General features: G+C 44.7%; 1 protein-coding gene across 1 annotated transcript in view; it reads right to left on the bottom strand.

Annotated features, from left to right (window-relative positions):
* Positions 1-17,832, bottom strand: part of LOC311585318 (leucine-rich repeat transmembrane protein CCDC168-like) — a 54,271-nt gene that overhangs the window by 23,780 nt on the left and 12,659 nt on the right. Inside the window, 2 exon segments of the mRNA XM_084760390.1 lie at positions 812-848; positions 1,116-1,152. Coding sequence (XP_084616516.1) covers positions 812-848; positions 1,116-1,152 — 74 coding nt within the window.

Genomic DNA, 17,832 nt, shown 5'->3' with positions numbered 1-17,832 from the left:
TTAACCTTGTCCACAAGAACAGGCCAGAGACAAAGCAGAAGAAGCAGAGGCTACTGGTGTGTGCTGAGAAGAAAGCTGCTTGGGGACGTTCTAACTAAGAGGCCACTTGTCCCTCGATCGGGGTCAATACAGTCATCACTTTGGTGGAGAACAAGTATCTGACTGGCGGTGATTGCCAATGATGTAGACTTCATTGAGCTGGTGGTCTTCCTACCTGCCCTATGTTGAAAGATGCATCATTAAAGGGGAAGGCCAGGCTGGGGCGGCTGGTCCACAGGAAGACTGGCACCACTGCTGCCTTCACACAGGTTAACTTGGAAGACAACGGTGCTCTGGCTAAGCTGATGGAAGCTTTTAGGACTAATTACAATGACAGATATGATGAGATCCATCGCCACTGGGGAGGCAATGTCCTAAATCTGTGGCTCACATGCCAAGCTGGAAAATATAAAAGCTAAAGAACTCACCACTAAACTGGGTTAAATATACACTGCTAAATTTTCTGTACATGAATACAATTACACAATTTTTTAAAAAAGGAAATCATGGTTACAACTTTTTTGTGAGTAGTGAAGACATTTTATCTTAATCTTGAGTCAGTTAACCTCTGTAAACTTCATCTACATTAAAGGACAATTTTACCAATATATAAAAAGCATCTAACACAGCTTGGAGCAAGGCATCCATGTAAAAACAATATGGGAATGAATAATAGTTTACAGTACCTTTGGGAAGATTCTCCTTTTGGACTCAGAAATAAATACAGGTCTGAATTGACTGTAAAGAAGTTAAGTTGTTTTATCACACTTACCTTTCTTCTGTAGATGTGTGGGTAACTGACCAGCTCTCTATAGACACATGGGAACAAAAAGTTACAGTGTCAGAAAAGACATTCAGGCTAAATAAGCTTAATATTAAAAGATAAAATTGTAAATTGGGCTGTGGTGGCTCATGTCTTTAATCCCAGTACTTGTGAGGGAGGCAGAGACCTATGAGTTCGAGGCCAGCTCGGTCTACAGAGTGAGTTCCAGGACAGCAAAGACTACATAGAGAAACTCTGTCTGCAAAACCAAACAAACAAACAAACAAAAAAGACGAAATTGTGTGATACTTACCAAATGTCATGCCTTTTGGGAAACCATCTTCATTCGGCTTCAAGGGAGAAAATAAACATGTTAGAGAAATAACCCACCTATTTGAAGTGTTTTCTTTTTATCAATTATTCTTATCTGTGTTTTTGAAAAATAGTAGAGTGGTCAATCATTTCTTACCTTCTGAGAACCCAAACTACGATTCTCCCATCGCTCAAGCTTCTTCCTAATGAATTCACAAGTTCTTATAAGGATTAACTCAAAAACAACTCCTAGAAAAATTGTAAATAGGATTGCTATCCAAGCATTGTTAAAAATCCAGTAGTCTAGAAAGTCCCATAATGGGAAAAATGCATTTTTATCTAATATAGACTTCAATTTGTTTTTAAAGAAGTTATACATTTTTGCCATAATGGGTTGGAGCCTCATTCAGAAGGCATTAACTTCAGAAGCCTCTTAAATACATCTCTCTCATAAACACAGGCCTGGAAAAAAAAAACCAAAACACTTCTACTGTCATTCAGTGCCTGTATCCAATGGTGCAGTGCTTGCTCCAGGCCTGAGTAAAGTAAGGTACGCGTCATAGTGGCTGTTTAGCTGAGCTCACAGCAACTCCTGCAGTAACAAAAGGTCATAGGTAAAACATGTGCAGGCCATGCCTGGTACTCATGTTGGAAGTAGGCCATTTATTTATCTCTTTGGCAAGGCCTTGCAGTACATGGCGGCACTGGCCTGGAACCCTTATGTAATCCAGGCTTCCAGGCTGCCCTTCAATCAGAGATCCTCCTGCCTCCGCACAAGTGTGCACTACCTCTGTTGGCATAATTATGTAGTTAGTCTTCCTTTTATTTTTTCTTGAGACACAAGGTCTTCTTCTGTGACACAAGGTAGCCTGGAACTCTTTATATAGCTTAATCTGGCCTGGAACTCACAGAAATTCTTTACTTTGGCCTTTCAAGTATTTTATGCTTCCTTGTAGTCAAGAAAAAAATGTTAACTGACAGGTACAACAAATAAAAATACTGGATACTACAGTTGGGCATGGTATCACATGTCTTTAATTCCAGCACTCAAGAGACAGAGGCAGGTAGATCTGTTAGTTCTAGACCACTCTGGACTACATAGCAAGATACAAGACACCAAGGGCTAATAGTAAGGCCCTATATAAAAAACAAAACAATAAAAATAAAACTGGTTTCCTTAGTTTGAATTTGACATATACCAAATAGCTTTTTAAGTATATACTGTGGCCACTGTGTAGAACATATAATAAACTGTCTCAGTTGAGCTTGCATGGCTTCTTAGAACACTTTATACTTCTCTTCAATAAAAGGCTCTTTCAAGTTCACTACTAACAGTCTTTTCACACATTCAAAGTCAAACTTTTGAATGGCTTACTGGTGAATTTTCTTTTGATGTCCTAGGATCAGAAATAGGCATGGGTCTCAGGCATATTTAGACCGCTTAGTCCGTAATCTAGGTGGGAGGGCCTGGAAGCTCACTAAGCAAACACAGACTTAGCCACAGGGCAGTGTGAACAACACTATTTTGGATGAATGGCATTTTTATTTTGATGATGTAATTAACACTTCTTGCACTTCATTTATTCAAAGTGAGTTGAGAAAAGAGGTCTTTATTCTGCCGAAGTAAACTGTTCAGTCCTCCTCTGAGTGCATCAGAATTGCTGAGCGCTTATTTCCCGCAAAACTGGGGCTCAGGAGAGAAACAGCACATTCTAAACAGGACTGATAGTCTCCTGGCCACTGAGTAGACTAAAGGTACTTGTGTTTCCTTTGTGTTCTTTCTGATCTTCGATTCTGACCTTACAAAGATAGTTCTACTCAGTGAGCTTCCAGGCAAGGACTTGTGAGTCCCTCACAGCAAACTCTCTCCCCCTGGCCAACACTGATATCTCAGAACAGCTCAATATGCTAAAAGAACTGAAGCTAAAAGTAGCAGTGAAACTCTTAAGGAGTAAAATACCCAACAACGTCCCTCTGCCTCTATCGTCAGGTCTTGTCCTAAAATATCCTATTTGCCGAGAGTGTGGCCGATGGTCAGGGATTAACTGCTGTCAAAAGTTCCAGCCTGGTTGTGGGCCTTATCTTCTTATCTATCCAAAGCTCCACTTTTTAAGGACCCCTGAAGGCCATGGTGAGGTTCAGTGTCATCTTGCTTTTAGAGTGGAACCTGGGAAAAGACCTCAAGTCCCAAAGTACCGAGGAAGAAACCTAGAGGGTCCATGGAAGGGCACTACATTACCACCACGATGGAAACCTAAAACCTCTAAGGTGGCTTCTAGAAGTCCTCCTCTTAAAAGAGATTTCTAGTCCAGTTCATCCCCGTCTGCTGCTTCTGTCCAAGGCCACATGAGACAAACCCAATGGGGCAGCAGAGGTGTAGGAGGAAAGACAGAGGCCAAAGACTAAAATTTGTCAGGATGGAACACGGGCCAAATCAGGCTCAGAAAGAGCTCTCCCTTAAAATACTCAAAGAAGACAACCACTAAGGGACCTAAAACACAAAACACAAACCTCTACAAAAACAATGAATGACAGAAGAGAATTCTTCCAGAACACTGACTGATCTGTCAAAAAGCAAGAGTATTACAGCCTTTCAAGCAAGCACCATTTCTTCGAAGAGACAGCCTGAGAAATCCTCCAAGTCCAAGTTCAGCCAACTGCCTTTTCAGGGCCTAAGGTCTAAAATACTCCAAAAATCACTTAGAATTTCGTGTATTTTTAGACAGAAGTTTGAGGGCAGGACAAGGCCAGACAATTTGTGCTCAAGCAAAAATATGCACCCCCCCAAAAAAGCCAAGGTTCTTGCCTAACACGGGCCAGCACACCAGTTGTCAAGCACAAGGCAACAGGGTCAATCCCTAAGCAAGAGGACAAATTGCAGGAGACAAGTGATGAACACACCCAAGCTCAACAGTCAAAACAAGTGAATGCTCTCCAACCCAGACCTCTGCAGTTGCAGAAGACCATGATCTCTGAAAGAGAAGTCTCTATCCAGGCTAAAGTCAGTAGTCGAGCAAAGAAAAACTACAGTGATAACACTCCCAGCTCAGAGCCTAAGTCCAATGTAGGAGCCAAATTTTGGGCCCAACAGAGAGCAGTACCTGACTCCCCCTTGAAGAGAACCCTGTAGAGTCACTTTAAAGAGAAGCACACACAGGAGGAACATCATGGCTTCTTCGAGGAGAAAGACCTATGTAATAAATCTGAAAGACCCCATAGCAGCTTCTCTGAGAGAATACCTCGATATGTCTCTGAGAGGAGACATTACAATCATTACAGTCCTTCTCAGAGAAAGCACAGCAGTCCCTCTGACAGAACCCTCAGAAGTCTCTCTGATAGGAGTCATTGCAGTCCTGCCCATCAAAGTCTCTTCAAAGAAAGAGGTCACAGTCAATCAGAGAGGAGACATCCTAGTCCTTCTCAGAGAAGCCCATGGAGTCCCTCAAGGAGAAGCCATCAGAGTCCCTCGGGAAGATGCCCTCAGATTTTCTCAAGGAGATGCTCTCAGAGTTCCTCAGGGAGGAGCCTTTGTAGTCCTCCAGAGAGAAGAGGACACAGTCCCTCTGCAAAGAGTCCACACAGTCTTTCTGGGAGGAGCCAACAGAGTTCCTCTCCTCAGAGGTGTCCCAGTCCCTCAAAAAGCTTCTACGTTAATCTCACCCAGAGGACAGGAGGCAGTTCTTTGGAAAGGATTCATGATCGTCTCTCTGAAAAAGCCTCTTCCAGTCCCTCTGGCAGGAAAAGGCATACCTCTTCTGAAAGAACACTCTACATTATATGCAATAGCATGCTACACAGGCCTTCTTCCAGACTCATCTGCAGTCCTGAACAGACTCACTCCAGTCCTTTTGAGCGTTTCAGCAGTCACTCTGAGAGGAGCCAGAGCAGTCGCACTGAGATAGATACAGGATGGCTTTGGAACAGCTTGGATGCACAAGCTGGCCATGAAGCAGGTAGTAGCGGTAGCAGGTGCCATCTGGCCAGCCCATGGGATTATTTCTGTTCCCAGCATTCTCTAATGAACACCATGTAATGTAGCAGTGTAGCAGTGCCTTTTTTCTTATCTGGCTAGGCTTAGCTCCCAGACCACTCCTCTGTGCAGGCAGTAGGGATGGGAAGCCCAGTGCCTGAGTGCTCTTGGGGCCAAGGTTAGGCTCCTGAGGGTTAGTGAACCTAGACAAAGAGAGCATCCATTTACCTCAGGGGCAGTCTTGAAAGGCTGGTCAGGAAGAGTTATCCACAGCTGTCCTGGAGCAAGTGAGGCTAGCTTGGTCTGCATTCTGCCCTGGGTCTTGGGAGGAAGTGAAGCAGTAGAAATTTATCTCAGCTTAGAATCGTGGTCTGAAGGGAAGGCAGAGAGGGGTTAAGAGGGGAATGAATGGAGATTTAGAATGAAATTTGGAGGAATGGAGTTCACTATAAAGGATTCCAGACTTGTTAGTGATGGTAGAGCCTTTTGCATACAGGGCCACCAGTTTTATAATTAATAATAAAGATATAAGGCAATAAGATAAGGTCTCAGATATTATGTTACAGAGGAGTTTATTAAATGAGCATGAGGGGGAGAAAGAAAGGGGGGAGGAGACACAGCTAGAGACAAGAAGAGTGAGGAGAGAGAGAGACAGAGAGAGAGAGAGAGAGAGAGAGAGAGAGAGAGAGAGAGAGAGAGAGAGAGAGAGAGAGAAATAGGGAGTGGCGAGGGAGGGCTGTCTTTTTATATAGCCTTGGGCAGGGCCACGCCCCTGTGGCAGGTAGGCAACAACATCACAGGTAGGCAGACTGAAGCAGAATCCTAACAACCACACCAAACTTTTCAAAAGCTGGGCAAGTTTACAGGCATGAAGTTAGTGGATAGGAGAAATCTGCCCCTAGTAAGTGCATCCTAGCTGCCCCTTCCTGCTCAGCCACTGCTACAGTGAAAGAGCAATCTAGGAGAGAAGGGGGTGAGAATGGGTCTGTAATTTGAGATCAATAAGGGGCAGTACCTGAACTCCATTTGCATCTGTAAGACCCCTTGTGGGATGGCTGGGACTAGGTGTGCAAATGACAGGAACTCAAGGTTGGGGTTCATGAGGACCCCTTAAGATTTCAGACTTCTCCTATTGGCTGCAACCTTTCCCCCCTCACACACACATAATGGCCTCCCTAGTCTGCTGTGGAGATGGGAGGGCAGGGTCTCAACAGAAGAGGAAGCCCAGTCATCATGAGACTCCTTCCCTGCTGTAGCCTCCTTCAAAGAAGCGAGGTGGAAGTAGATGTTCAGAACAGGATTAGACCACTCCCTGTAGAGGGGAGGAGAGCAGAAGTGGTGCTGGTCTGGCTGGAGCCCCTGGGTGAAGTTGTTAGGTGTGGAGGGGGAGTGATAGCGTCCAGACTCAGTGCAGTCACCGCTGTGATGTTCTTGGTGTGAGCATTATACTTTAGAGATACAACTGTGGAGCCAAGAACACACAGTCCCTTGCTTTTGTCCCGTACTCAGAGTTGGATTTTTCAGAGCCCATCGTAAGCCCCACATAAGATCCAGCTTGCCACTCACCCTTCTGACTAGGAGCTGGAATGGGGCTTATCGAAATGGTGGCTGGAAGTCAAGCTCTACTCACATTCTCATTTTCAAAGAAATATTTCTCTTTGCCACCAGATCCTTGCCAGGCTATCTGCAAAGTGAGGAGAAAACAACAGAGGCAATTACCCAAGACAAGGCTGGAAGGATGTCAGTAGGGAGGAAGAGAGATGGCATTCAGGGAGGTCTGGCATCACACAAAAGATGCGCTGCATCAGATTCTTGCCCTGATCTCTACACTTCTGAGAGATGACTGCATAAATACAGTCTGACTAGGGAAATCCATACTCCAGGATTCCAGGCCTCTCACTCCTTGAAACAGCATTAGAATGGCAGGGCCTCCTTTGGGAAATCTTGCTTCCTGGGGTCCTGGGTCCCCAGAAAGCAAGTCAACACGTCCCATTACCCATTCATCCATTCTCAGTTCCCACCTCATTGAGGTGGTTAGTGTTCATGTCTCCCAGCAGCAGCGTATCTGACGTGTGGGCCACCAAGTAATGCTCCTTCCCCAGATCGTCGCCTCTTCTACCTCATAGCCACAGTGTGACATGAGCACCACCTTGGTCCCCGAAGATAGGTTCTTCACAATCACCTGTAAGGGACAAGTCCGAGCCCCTCAGGCTTTCACTGCACAAGAGTTGCAAAGGTGCCATGCCCCTCACACACCTCCGTGATGCTGATCTCAGCTAATACCTTGTGTCTGCACCTGGCTGAGGATGGTGTTCATAGTGACACTACCTTACACTCACACAGGGATTCGCTACCTAGAAACGCTTTCACACATCTCTCTTTTGCTGTTCATGGTACATGTGATTCTGAAAGTTCTACTGAATAACACCAATCATTCACTTTGTTCCCATACCTATTAAGACAGAAGGCTGTATAGTAGTGGTATTAATAATAATTGGAGATCCCTCGGGGCCTCCAATAAGTGTATGTTTCCCTTTCTTGCCTCTAGCAGCAGACTTTTAGGTAGAAGTCACAAGGCAATTTGGGCCTCTCTAGTGCCACAGCAGAGTGCCATGGCCTATGGAGTATTTTAGTCTAGGTTGGAGGCAACCACCAGTACAGACAGAGACCACTGATAACACACTGCACAGAGTCGTGTGCCATCCCGCTTCCAGGCCAAGGCAGTGGCGGTGTATAAGTTGGCAGTCTCCTTGGGCTTAGTCTCTTCCCAGATGCTTCGTCAAGGACTCAAGTTGAACACCCAAAGTCTAGAGAGGTATGTGGCTTCTAGAAAAGATAGAGGCTGAGCAAAAGAGTGAAAATAAGCTAGTACCTAAAAGAAACCAGTCTCATTCTGTCTGGAAGGGAAGCAGATACAAAACAACAAAGCACTGAGACAGACTAGCTGGAGAGGATAAAAAGATGCAAAAGGAAACTGTGAGATGATGGATGCCAGTGTGATGCTGAACACCTGTAATCTACCTACTGCATTCCAGGCTAGTCAGGGCTACAGAGTGAGACCCTATCTCGAAAACAAAAAAGCAACACAAAAGGATGGAAGTAGAGAAAGGAGGACAAATGAGATAAATGAACTGCCAGGAATACAGGGAAAGGAGAGAAGAAAATACAGGACTCAGAGAAGAAAGGAACATCAGGAGACACAAGACTGAAAGACACAAAGGACTGACAGAGAGGGGACCTGGAACTAGCTGCAGTGTAGGCACTGGAGATGAAAAGCCTTCTTCTCAAATTTAAGTTTAAAAATAAATAAATAAATAAAAATTTTAAAATAGGTCAAGTATTTACCCTTTGATGACTTACTTAATATGTAAAAAATAGTAGTCTTGTTATACTAGCATACACAGATAATCATTAATGTGAATCTTTTTGGTATTTTTACCAGTAGTAAAAAAGTGGAAAAGCAAGTGTGATATTTTTGTAAGATAATTTATTTGGGGATTCACATTCCCTTTTGGACAATCAAGACCTTTATGTATAACTAAGCGCCCTTTCTCGAGTTGGTAAGATGTTCTAGAGTGTAGATGCCTTATCCAGCCTTCTGAAACAAAATAAAAAGTGAAAAAATTAAAAAAAGAAAAAAGAAAAGCCTTCTTCTCAAGGACCCATCAAAACAGAAGCAATAGCTAGGGTGCAGGAGGATGATCTCAAAGTCTCAAGCAGGCAGCAGGAACATAGAGAAGTTGATGAATTCTGTTGTGGGGGTCCAGGCTGAGCACTGCACTGCATTTTGAAGCTGCCAGCATGCCAACAGGCGACAGTCTGAGAAGCCCTTTCAACAGACTCCCACTGCAGTTTGAAACAACCCGGCCAGCGCAGAGAGTTCACAGGAGAAGATAGAAGATGCAGCGGGCAGGGGACCTACCTGTCATAACTTCCCAGCACCACAGATTGGCCTCTAGGACTCGCTGCAGCTGTGGTGAATTCCCGCTCCTGAAGGTCTCTGCTATGGTTGAATGTCTTTAGCACATGGCCTTCCTTCCAATAGGCCACAATCCTCTGGTCACAGCCAGCAGCCACAACGCTGTTGGTTGCCCAGGCCAAGGTGTAGGGTGGGCATGGATGGTTAACCAACTTCTCTTACACCTCGAAACTCCTCACTCCTAGCAGCTGACCCATGCATTCTTGACCATGCTACCCTGTAGGAAACAAATCTTCCTGCCAATATTTTCTTACACCAACACACCCTAATCCTAAAGACTTCACAAATTATCCTTCATATCATGAACACACACATACCACATTCACGCATGTGCTGACTTTGTACTCTAAGGAAATGGCAAGAGTGCTGTGTTGGGGATCTCTGGTATATAGTAGTAAAGCCACCCAAAGGGAGACAGCACATGTTAACCAACACTGTCTAGGCCCAAGAGAGCATGTGGCTTCTTTTTCAAAGAGACTACATTTTACATAGGTAACTCACAATGTAAATGATTTATACAGTACCTAATTATACAGAGTAAAACAGCTAAGTTTCGCTTTTTGTTTTGCTATCTTTTTTCCAAGAATATAGTTGACTTTTCAACATTTTATTTGTACGTGTTTGGTGTGCGCATGTGCATGACACTGTGCATGTGTGTGTGTGTGTGTGTGTGTGTGTGTGTGTGTGTGTGTATGTGTGTGTGTCTGTGTGTGTCTGTGTGTGTGTCTGTGTGGTGTGTGCATTTGCGTGTGTGTACACAGGCATGAAGGACAAAGGATTCCTTGTAGAAGTCACTTCTTTCATTGCATCACATGGGTTCTATCATATTGGGCACTAGGCACATTTACCTGCTAAGCTATCTTGCTGATATGTTTTCCCTTATGAATGTGTATGTCTGTGTGTTACATAAACATGTGTATATGGTATATATGTATATCTTTAAATAAATGTAAATAATTTCCCCCTTTGGAATCTTTACTTCCCCCTCTCAAGGTCCCTCCCACCCACTCCTCCCTATCAATAGTAACCTCTAGCCTCCTAAACACAGTCTTCTCTACGGCAGCATCTAAATGCCTCCCTCCAAGACCCCACTCTTCCAGCCTCCTCCCCAAATAGCTCAGTCATGGTGCTCACAAATGCAGCTCCCCTGGGATGCTCCTGGAATACCCACCGCACCCCCCACAGTATGCTTTATTCATACCTGTGACTCTCCAGAGCCCTCATCATCAAAGAAATATCTGACAGTGGTGCCATCTGTGTGACATGAGAGGATCTGTTTCCCAGAGCAGCTGAAGAGTAAAGGCAGACAGGCAAACTTAGAGCCAGAGACTGACCTCGCTCAAAGGCCCCTTTCCGTCAAATGCAGCTCATTCCTGACATTTCCAAGTCTTCCTTTTGGTACTCACTTGGTTGTCAATGCCAAAACATAAGAATGTGTCCCATAGGTGGTAGATGACCTGTTACTTTTAGTGTTTGCTAATCAAACCTAAAAAATTAAAAGAGTACACACATGTCTGGCTAGACTACTTTCAATTTCACCCAGGCCCTGAGACAAAGACAACAACCCAAAGGGTACAAAACTGGTCCCTGTGCATTCTTCTGCAGTACACACTTAGGCTCCCGGGGAAAGGATGAACTGTGTTGCCCCCACTCCCCACCCAGGACCATTATCCCCACCTAGCACCCACTGCGTGTTTCCCTTTCCCTCCTTTACCTTGCCTTCAGCCAGTCCAAAGACAATGATGTATTCTGCAGGCCACTGCAGACAAGTGACAGTGCTCTGTATGCAAAAGGGTGAAGGGATGACCCCACCTGTGTCAATCAGCACCTTTATAACAACCTGACACACACTGCAGCCATCACCTGAGTCTTCTATGGGGAAAGAGTGCAAGGAGCAGACACAACTAGGTTCTTAGTAGGATACAAGGAGCACGTAGGCAGCACTGTCCTTCAGTAGCTCATATCAGCTTTAAACATTAGAAAGAACAACTAAAGGCATGTCCCACAAAAGTCTTCACTTACCAGGAGAGTGGCGTAGATGTGAGGACATCCTACTGAGACTCTAGGTAAGAGAAATATAGGAGATGGTGTAATAAATATGTCAGGGCTTGTTTCAAAGCCCAGTGTAGAAAGCAGCTACATGTCAGGGCTTGTTTCAAAGCCCAGTGTAGAAAGCAGCTGACAGTCCAAAAAGCTGACGTGTGACCAGATGTGTGAGTGATAGATAAAACCTTAGTAGTAAATTCTGACCTAGGAGCAGCCACGACTGCCAGTTGGTGATAAGAGTGACGCAGAAAGCTAGATGTGTGAACTAGAGAGGATAAGGTTAAGTATAAAAACCCTGGGAAGAAGCAGCCAGCTCTCTCGCTGTCACCATGACTACCTGAAATGCTGCCAGCCGACGGGGCGCTCTCCCCGCACAGAGCAGACAGACATGCTGTCAGATAACAACCCGAGAACTGATTCAAGTCGCAGCAGCGAACCTGTTCGACAGAACATCGCGATATCAGGTCGTATACCCTAATGGCATAAGCTCCCAGAACATTGATATTATAAGATGCTAAATGCTACTCCTATTGGAATTAAGATAGTTTTAAGAGTATAATGGAATGGTATTGGTGGCTTGGCCTTGGAGCCTTAGCTGCTGCCTTTTGCTGTAGTTGCCTTTGTATTGCTAATAAACCTCTCTTGCTAAAACGTACCACTTGCTCTTGGCCTGCCTCCTTTATTCCGGATTCGGAGTGTAAACTCTCTGCTCGCGACAGATGGAAAAATAGAAGGACCCAGAGAGTCCTAGAAACCTACAAGAAGAGCATCTTGACAGGTGGATTGGGGTCCAGGGGGGTCTGCTCAAACTATTGCACTAACCAAGAACAATACAAGTAATAAACTTCAAACCCCTACTCTGATCTAGCCAATGGACAGGACATTCTCCACAGTTACGTGGAGAGCGGGGACTGACTCTGACATGAGCTCTGGTGCCCCATATTTGACCACCTCTCCTTGGTGGGGAGGCCTGATGGCACTCAAAGAAAGAATAAGCAAGCTACCAGGATGAGACTTGATAGCCTATGACCATATAGTGGGGGAGGAGGTGGTTTGTAAGCCACTTAACGTGGTTGCTGGGAACTAAACTTGAGTCCTAGGCAAGAGCAGTATGTACTCTTTGCTTCTGGGTCTTCTCTCCAGCTTCAGTTTTTTGTTTTTTTGTTTTGTTTTGTTTTTTGTTTTTGTGTTTTGTTTTGTTTTGTTTTGTTTTGCATTTGGGACTGATTTTATTCAGGTTTTTCTCACAGTGGGTTAGAGCCACTCTGTCTTCAGAACAATCACAGCACAGGATACCGTCACCCAGACTGCCCAGGGGAGTCTGAGCAGCTGGATCTTATTGCTTAAAATACACATATTCACAAGAGCTGACGGACGGTGGTGTGCCTCACAGAGGAATGTGTTAGCAGCTGCAAATCTGACGGTAGCACCAGGCCCTCTGCCTACCCCCTCCTTCCACTGACCTGAAAAGCGAACTCAGTCATGTCTCCCTGCCCCAGCTCACTGGCTCCCATGCTCTCAGAGCCTTAGGGTGGCCTGAAGCAGCGGGGGGGGGGGGGGGGGGGCTACCACAGCTCCCTCATCACGGCGGGCGCTCCAGGGAAACTAGTCAGCACTTGGGGGGAAAGACACTCGAGAGGCAGACGGAAGCTGGACTGAGTCTAGAGAGACAGGCGTGGACTAGTTGTGGCCCAGTTTTTGTTTTGTTTTTTTTTTAATTTAAAGTAATCCATCTTTACTGCCTCGCTTATTCCAGTACCTACTTAAAGTCTTTTTTGAGCGTTCAGCAATCATTTTCTGATTTGCTAAGGATCAAAGTTGCATGTTTGAGCCTTTGGTCTGAAGCCGTCCGTTTTCATTGGCGGCATGTAAGAAGACACCCTAGGTGTTAGCTGACACCACAGTCGATTGTTATGGAAATGTGTCTCAAACTTGTCTTGGAGCAGGTGTTTGGGGGTGCAGAGAGGCTGAAAGGGAGGCAGTAAATAAAATGTATCCTAGAATTAGTGAAGTGCCCCTGGAGTCCTGAGCTCAGTGATCTCATTGTGCCTCACAGCTTTAAATATTATTTATTCAGCAACGGCACATAATAGACTTGTATCTATTATTTAAATGTTAGAGATACCAGGCAGTGGTGGCACACGCCTTTCATCCCAGCACTCAAGAGGCAGAGGCAGGAGGCTATCTGTAAGTTCAAGGCCAGCTTGTTCTACAGAATGAGCTCCAGGACAGCCAGGGCTACACAGAGAAACCCTGTCTGGAAAAACAAGACAGCCGACTTGCTGCCGTAGGCCTGTAATCCCAGCTGCAGCGGGGTAGCAAGGTCAAGTCCCTAAATTACAATCAAACAAGTTCAGCATGGGGAATTTAGTGAGAATCTGTCTCAAAATCTAGATTATGAGTGTAGGTAAAGGGCTCACTTGGCATGCAAGACGCCCAAATTCAACTTTCAGCATCTCACACAAAATTATGTAAAGTTTAACTATTTGTAGTTTTCTTATTGCTGCACTTTCACCAAATTATTTTTTAGTTCTTAACTCTATGTATGTAGTGAATCACTGCTCAGTCCTCCCTAGCAACGCGGGAGTTCCACACCTTAGTGCCTGAAATATCTGAGTGGCTCTGGTTCCTCTAGGAGCAGTGTTCCTGCCCCACCACACAGTACAGGGACCAGCCGCCAAAGTGAGCATCCCTGTTGCTGGCCAAGGTAGAGGCGGGAGCTCCTGGAAACCTTTAGGTGCTACCCTGGGCGCCTTCCCCAGCTTCTGGCTAGGCTCCCCGCGGGGACGCGCTCATGTGGCCAGCTCCGGAGGGGGCAGGACTTCCAGGGCAGCGCCCAGGCTTCAGGCCTGCGGTTGGAGCACAGGTTGGTACATCCATCCGGGGCTCGCTACAGTAAGCTGTACCCTGTCTAGTTGAGGGTTACTGATCAGACTAAGTTCCACGTACCTGTACCAGGCCTGGTCCGGAAAGGTTGGATCTCAGTCGCACAGATGGCGCAGAAAGCCATGCTTGAGTATGGCCAGAGAGCTAACCTCTTCAAGAGAAGGCCCGCGTCTCTTTGGTGCTGCTAATATCCAGAGCATTTAGTTTTAAGGAACTCAGGATCATTAACATTTTTCATTTTTGAAGAAGACAGAGGAGAAAAAGAATATACATAGAGAAAGAGGAGAGGTAGAGTTTTAAGACATTTTAGTCTAGGTTGGGTTGTGGTGGCACACACCTTTAATCCCAGACTCAGGGAGAAAGAGGCAGGTGGTTCTCTGTGAGTTCGAGGCCAGCCTGCTCTACAAAGTGAATCTAGAACACCCAGGACTTGTTACATAGAGAAACCCTGTCTTCGAAAAATCAAAAAGAGTATTGACTGCTTATGGCTGGGAGGTGGTGGAGCTTGCTGGTAGGCAGAGGCAGGGGGGGTCTCTGAGTTAGAGGCCAACCTTGTCTACAGAGTTCTAGGACAGCCAAGGCTACACAGGAAAACCTTATCTCCAAAAAAGAAATAAAGAAAAGGAAATTATAATAAACAATAAATTCTGGTCTATTCAATAGCCATACATCCTTTCTAAAAATTTTTAAAAATTTGTTTTCCCTGATATTTATATACAAATTAGGTTTTTTTCCATATAGAATGTAGAACAAGATCCAGACATAGATCTCCCTCCATATGGATAATTGATTGAGCCAGCATCATTCTTTGCTCATCTTCCTGCAGTGCCATTTCAAGTGGATCTCAAGTGTCATTTATGTCACACATGGTCTTGTTTTTAGGCTTTTTCATTTGCTTTGCCAACCTCACTGTCTTTGTGTCATTTGATACTGCCATATCTATTAAAAATGCTTTGCCAGTAGAGCAAATTCTCCCCATCTACCCTGTCCTATGCGTAAAGATCACCTTGTTGAATATTGCATTCTTTTTTAAATTTATTTTTATTTAATCAATTTATTCTGATTACATCTGAATTGTTATGCTGTCACTTGTATCTTCCTATTCCTCCCTCCCTCCCGCTTTCACCCTATTCCCCTCCCCTAGGTCTGTGATCAAAGGGGACCTCCTCCCCCACCATACCGTCACAGGCCATCAAGTCTCATCTTGGTAGCCTGCTTATTCTTTCTCTGAGTGCCACCAAGCCTCCCCACAGGGGGAACTGGTCAAATATGGGGCACCGGAGTTCATGTCAGAGTCAGAGCCCTCTCTTCACACAACTGTGGAGAATGTCCTGTCCATTGCCTAGATCTCAGCAGGGGCTCAATGTTTACTATTGTATTGTCCTTGGTTGGTGCAGTAGTTTGAGGAGACCCCCTTAGGTCCAGATCCACCTGTCATGATGTTCTTCTTGTAGGTTTCTAGGACCCTCTGGATCCTTCTATTTCCCCATTCTCCCATACTTCTCTCACCTAGAGTCCCAGTAAGAAGTCCTCACATCTCTCCCAAACTCCTGGTAAGTGAACACTTTCATCCCTTTTGGGCTAGTGTCCAATTATAAGTGAGTATATGCCATGTGAGTCTAAGTTAACTAACTCAGGATGATCATTTCTAGTTCTATCCATTTGCCCACAAATTTCAGGATTTGCTTGTTTTTAACAGCTGAGTAGCATTCCATAATGTAAATGCACCACAGTTTCTATAACCATTCTTCAACTGAGGGACATTTAGGTTGTTTCCAGGTTCTGGCTATTACAAATGAGGCCGCTAATGAACATGGTTGAGCATATGACCTTGTTGTGTGGTGGAGCATCTTCTGAGTATGTTCCAAGGAGTGGAATAGCTGGGTCTTGAGGTAGACCTATTCCCAGTTTTCTGAGAAAGCACCAGATAGATTTCCAAAGTGGTTGTAGAAGTCTGCATTCCCACCAGCAATGAATGAGTGCTCCCCTTTCTCCACACCACATCTCCCCCAGCATCAGGTGTCAGTTGAGTTTTTGATCTTAGCCATTCTGTTGGGTGTAAGATGGAATCTCACAGTCGTTATGATTTGCATTCCTCTGATGACTAAGGACATGGAGCATTTCTTTAAGTGTTTCTCACCCATTCAGTATTCCTCTATTGAGGATTCTCTGTTTATTTCTCAGCCCCATTTCTTCATTGGGTTATTCTTTTGGTGGTGTTTGATGTCTTGAACTCTTTATATATTTTGGATATTAGATTTTTGTCAGATGCAGGGTTGGTGAAGATCTTTTCCCAGTCTGTAGGCTGTCACTTTGTTCTGCTGACAGTGTCTTCTGCCTTACAGAAGCTTCTCAGCTTCGTGAGGTCCCATTAATTGTTGATGTTAAGGCCTTGGCTGTTGGAGTTCTGTTCAGGAAGTTGTCTCCTGTGCCAATGTGTTCCAGGCTCTTCCTCACTTTTTCTTCTAACAGATTTAGTGTCTCTGGTTTTATGTTGAGGTCTTTAATCTACTTTGACTTGAGTTTTGTGCATGGTGATAAATATATGACTCATGTATTCCACCTATTATTTAGCAGTAGGCTGTCCATCAGGTAACCTTTATAATGCAGTTAACAAAACTCCCTCTTTTTAATTCACCAAGAGAAAGAAATAAAGGAAGAGTGACTTGGCTGGGGGTTGGTTGAGAATTGTTCAGGAAAACTCTGAGATGACATTTAACGTGAGCCATGAGCCACATGAATAATTTAGTGTGAAAGTTAAGGAATATGATGTTAAAAGGTAAACACATGCAAAGGCAAGAGGAAGCTTTGCATGTCCTGGGTCCTTAAGGACCGCTGTGGTTGGGACAGAGATGGGAAACAGAACAGAGATTCTGGAAGTGGTTGAGGGTCAGGTTAAGTAGAGGCTGAGGGAGCAGGTTAGGAGCTGTGCTTTATTCTAAGTGAGGAGCTACTAAAGGTTTTTAAGTAGTGTGAGTGATCTTACTATGTTCAAGAATAAAAGAACTGGTTTGAAGGAACCTCTTGCTCACAGTGTAGTACACGAGTTAACCGGCCATACAATAGACTAGGTGAGAGATGGTGGAACTTAGAATGTGGTGCTGGCAATGAAGACAGAAAGAGATGAGGTTAATAAGCTCTCTAGAAGGGAAAATAATGAAGACATTGAAGGTAGGTTTTGGGGGGGAATTAAGGGTGTCTACTTTTAGTCTTTGGAGGCCACTGCACTCACTGCTTTCTTTTATTCCATCTAAAGGTTTTCTCTGTGTCTGTAAGCCTTAGTTTCTAGGTAAAGCACTGGCCATGTTGGATGGCTATAATAATGGCCCCTGAACATCCCGCCTTCCTTTATCCATTGCCACTGTCTTTGGAATGTGACCTTGCCTTGTCCTTGGAATGTGACCTTGTCTTGTCTTTGGTCGAGAGGTACTCTGTTTCCCTACTTCTTTTGACTTTTTTTTTTTTTTTTGGCTTTTTGTTTCTTTCAAAAGAAGGTTTCTCTGATGCTCTGGCTGCACTAGCCTCACTTTGTAGACGAGGCTGGCCTCATACTAAGAGACCCACCTGCCTCTGCCTCACAAGTGCTGTGCCACCACAGCCCAGGGTTGTTTTTGTTTCTGTTTTGTTTTGACAATTTTTAAGAAAATATTTTATGTGTTTGTGTGTGGGTCTGAGTGAGTGTATGCATGTTCATTGCCTGTGTTCAGACAGAGGCCAGAAGAGGGTGAGCAGTCTGTTATATACACGTGTTAGAACCTGAACCCCAAGTCATATGTGAGAACAACATGCATTCTTCACTGCTGAGCCATCTCTCCAACCGCTTCCTTAACTCTTTAG

The sequence above is a fragment of the Acomys minous genome (assembly GCF_964271855.1).
Source record: "Acomys minous genome assembly, chromosome: 15".
Classification (NCBI taxonomy): domain Eukaryota; kingdom Metazoa; phylum Chordata; class Mammalia; order Rodentia; family Muridae; genus Acomys; species Acomys minous.
The sequence above is the reverse complement of the archived record's forward strand: the minus strand, read 5'-3'. Positions and strand labels throughout refer to the sequence as shown.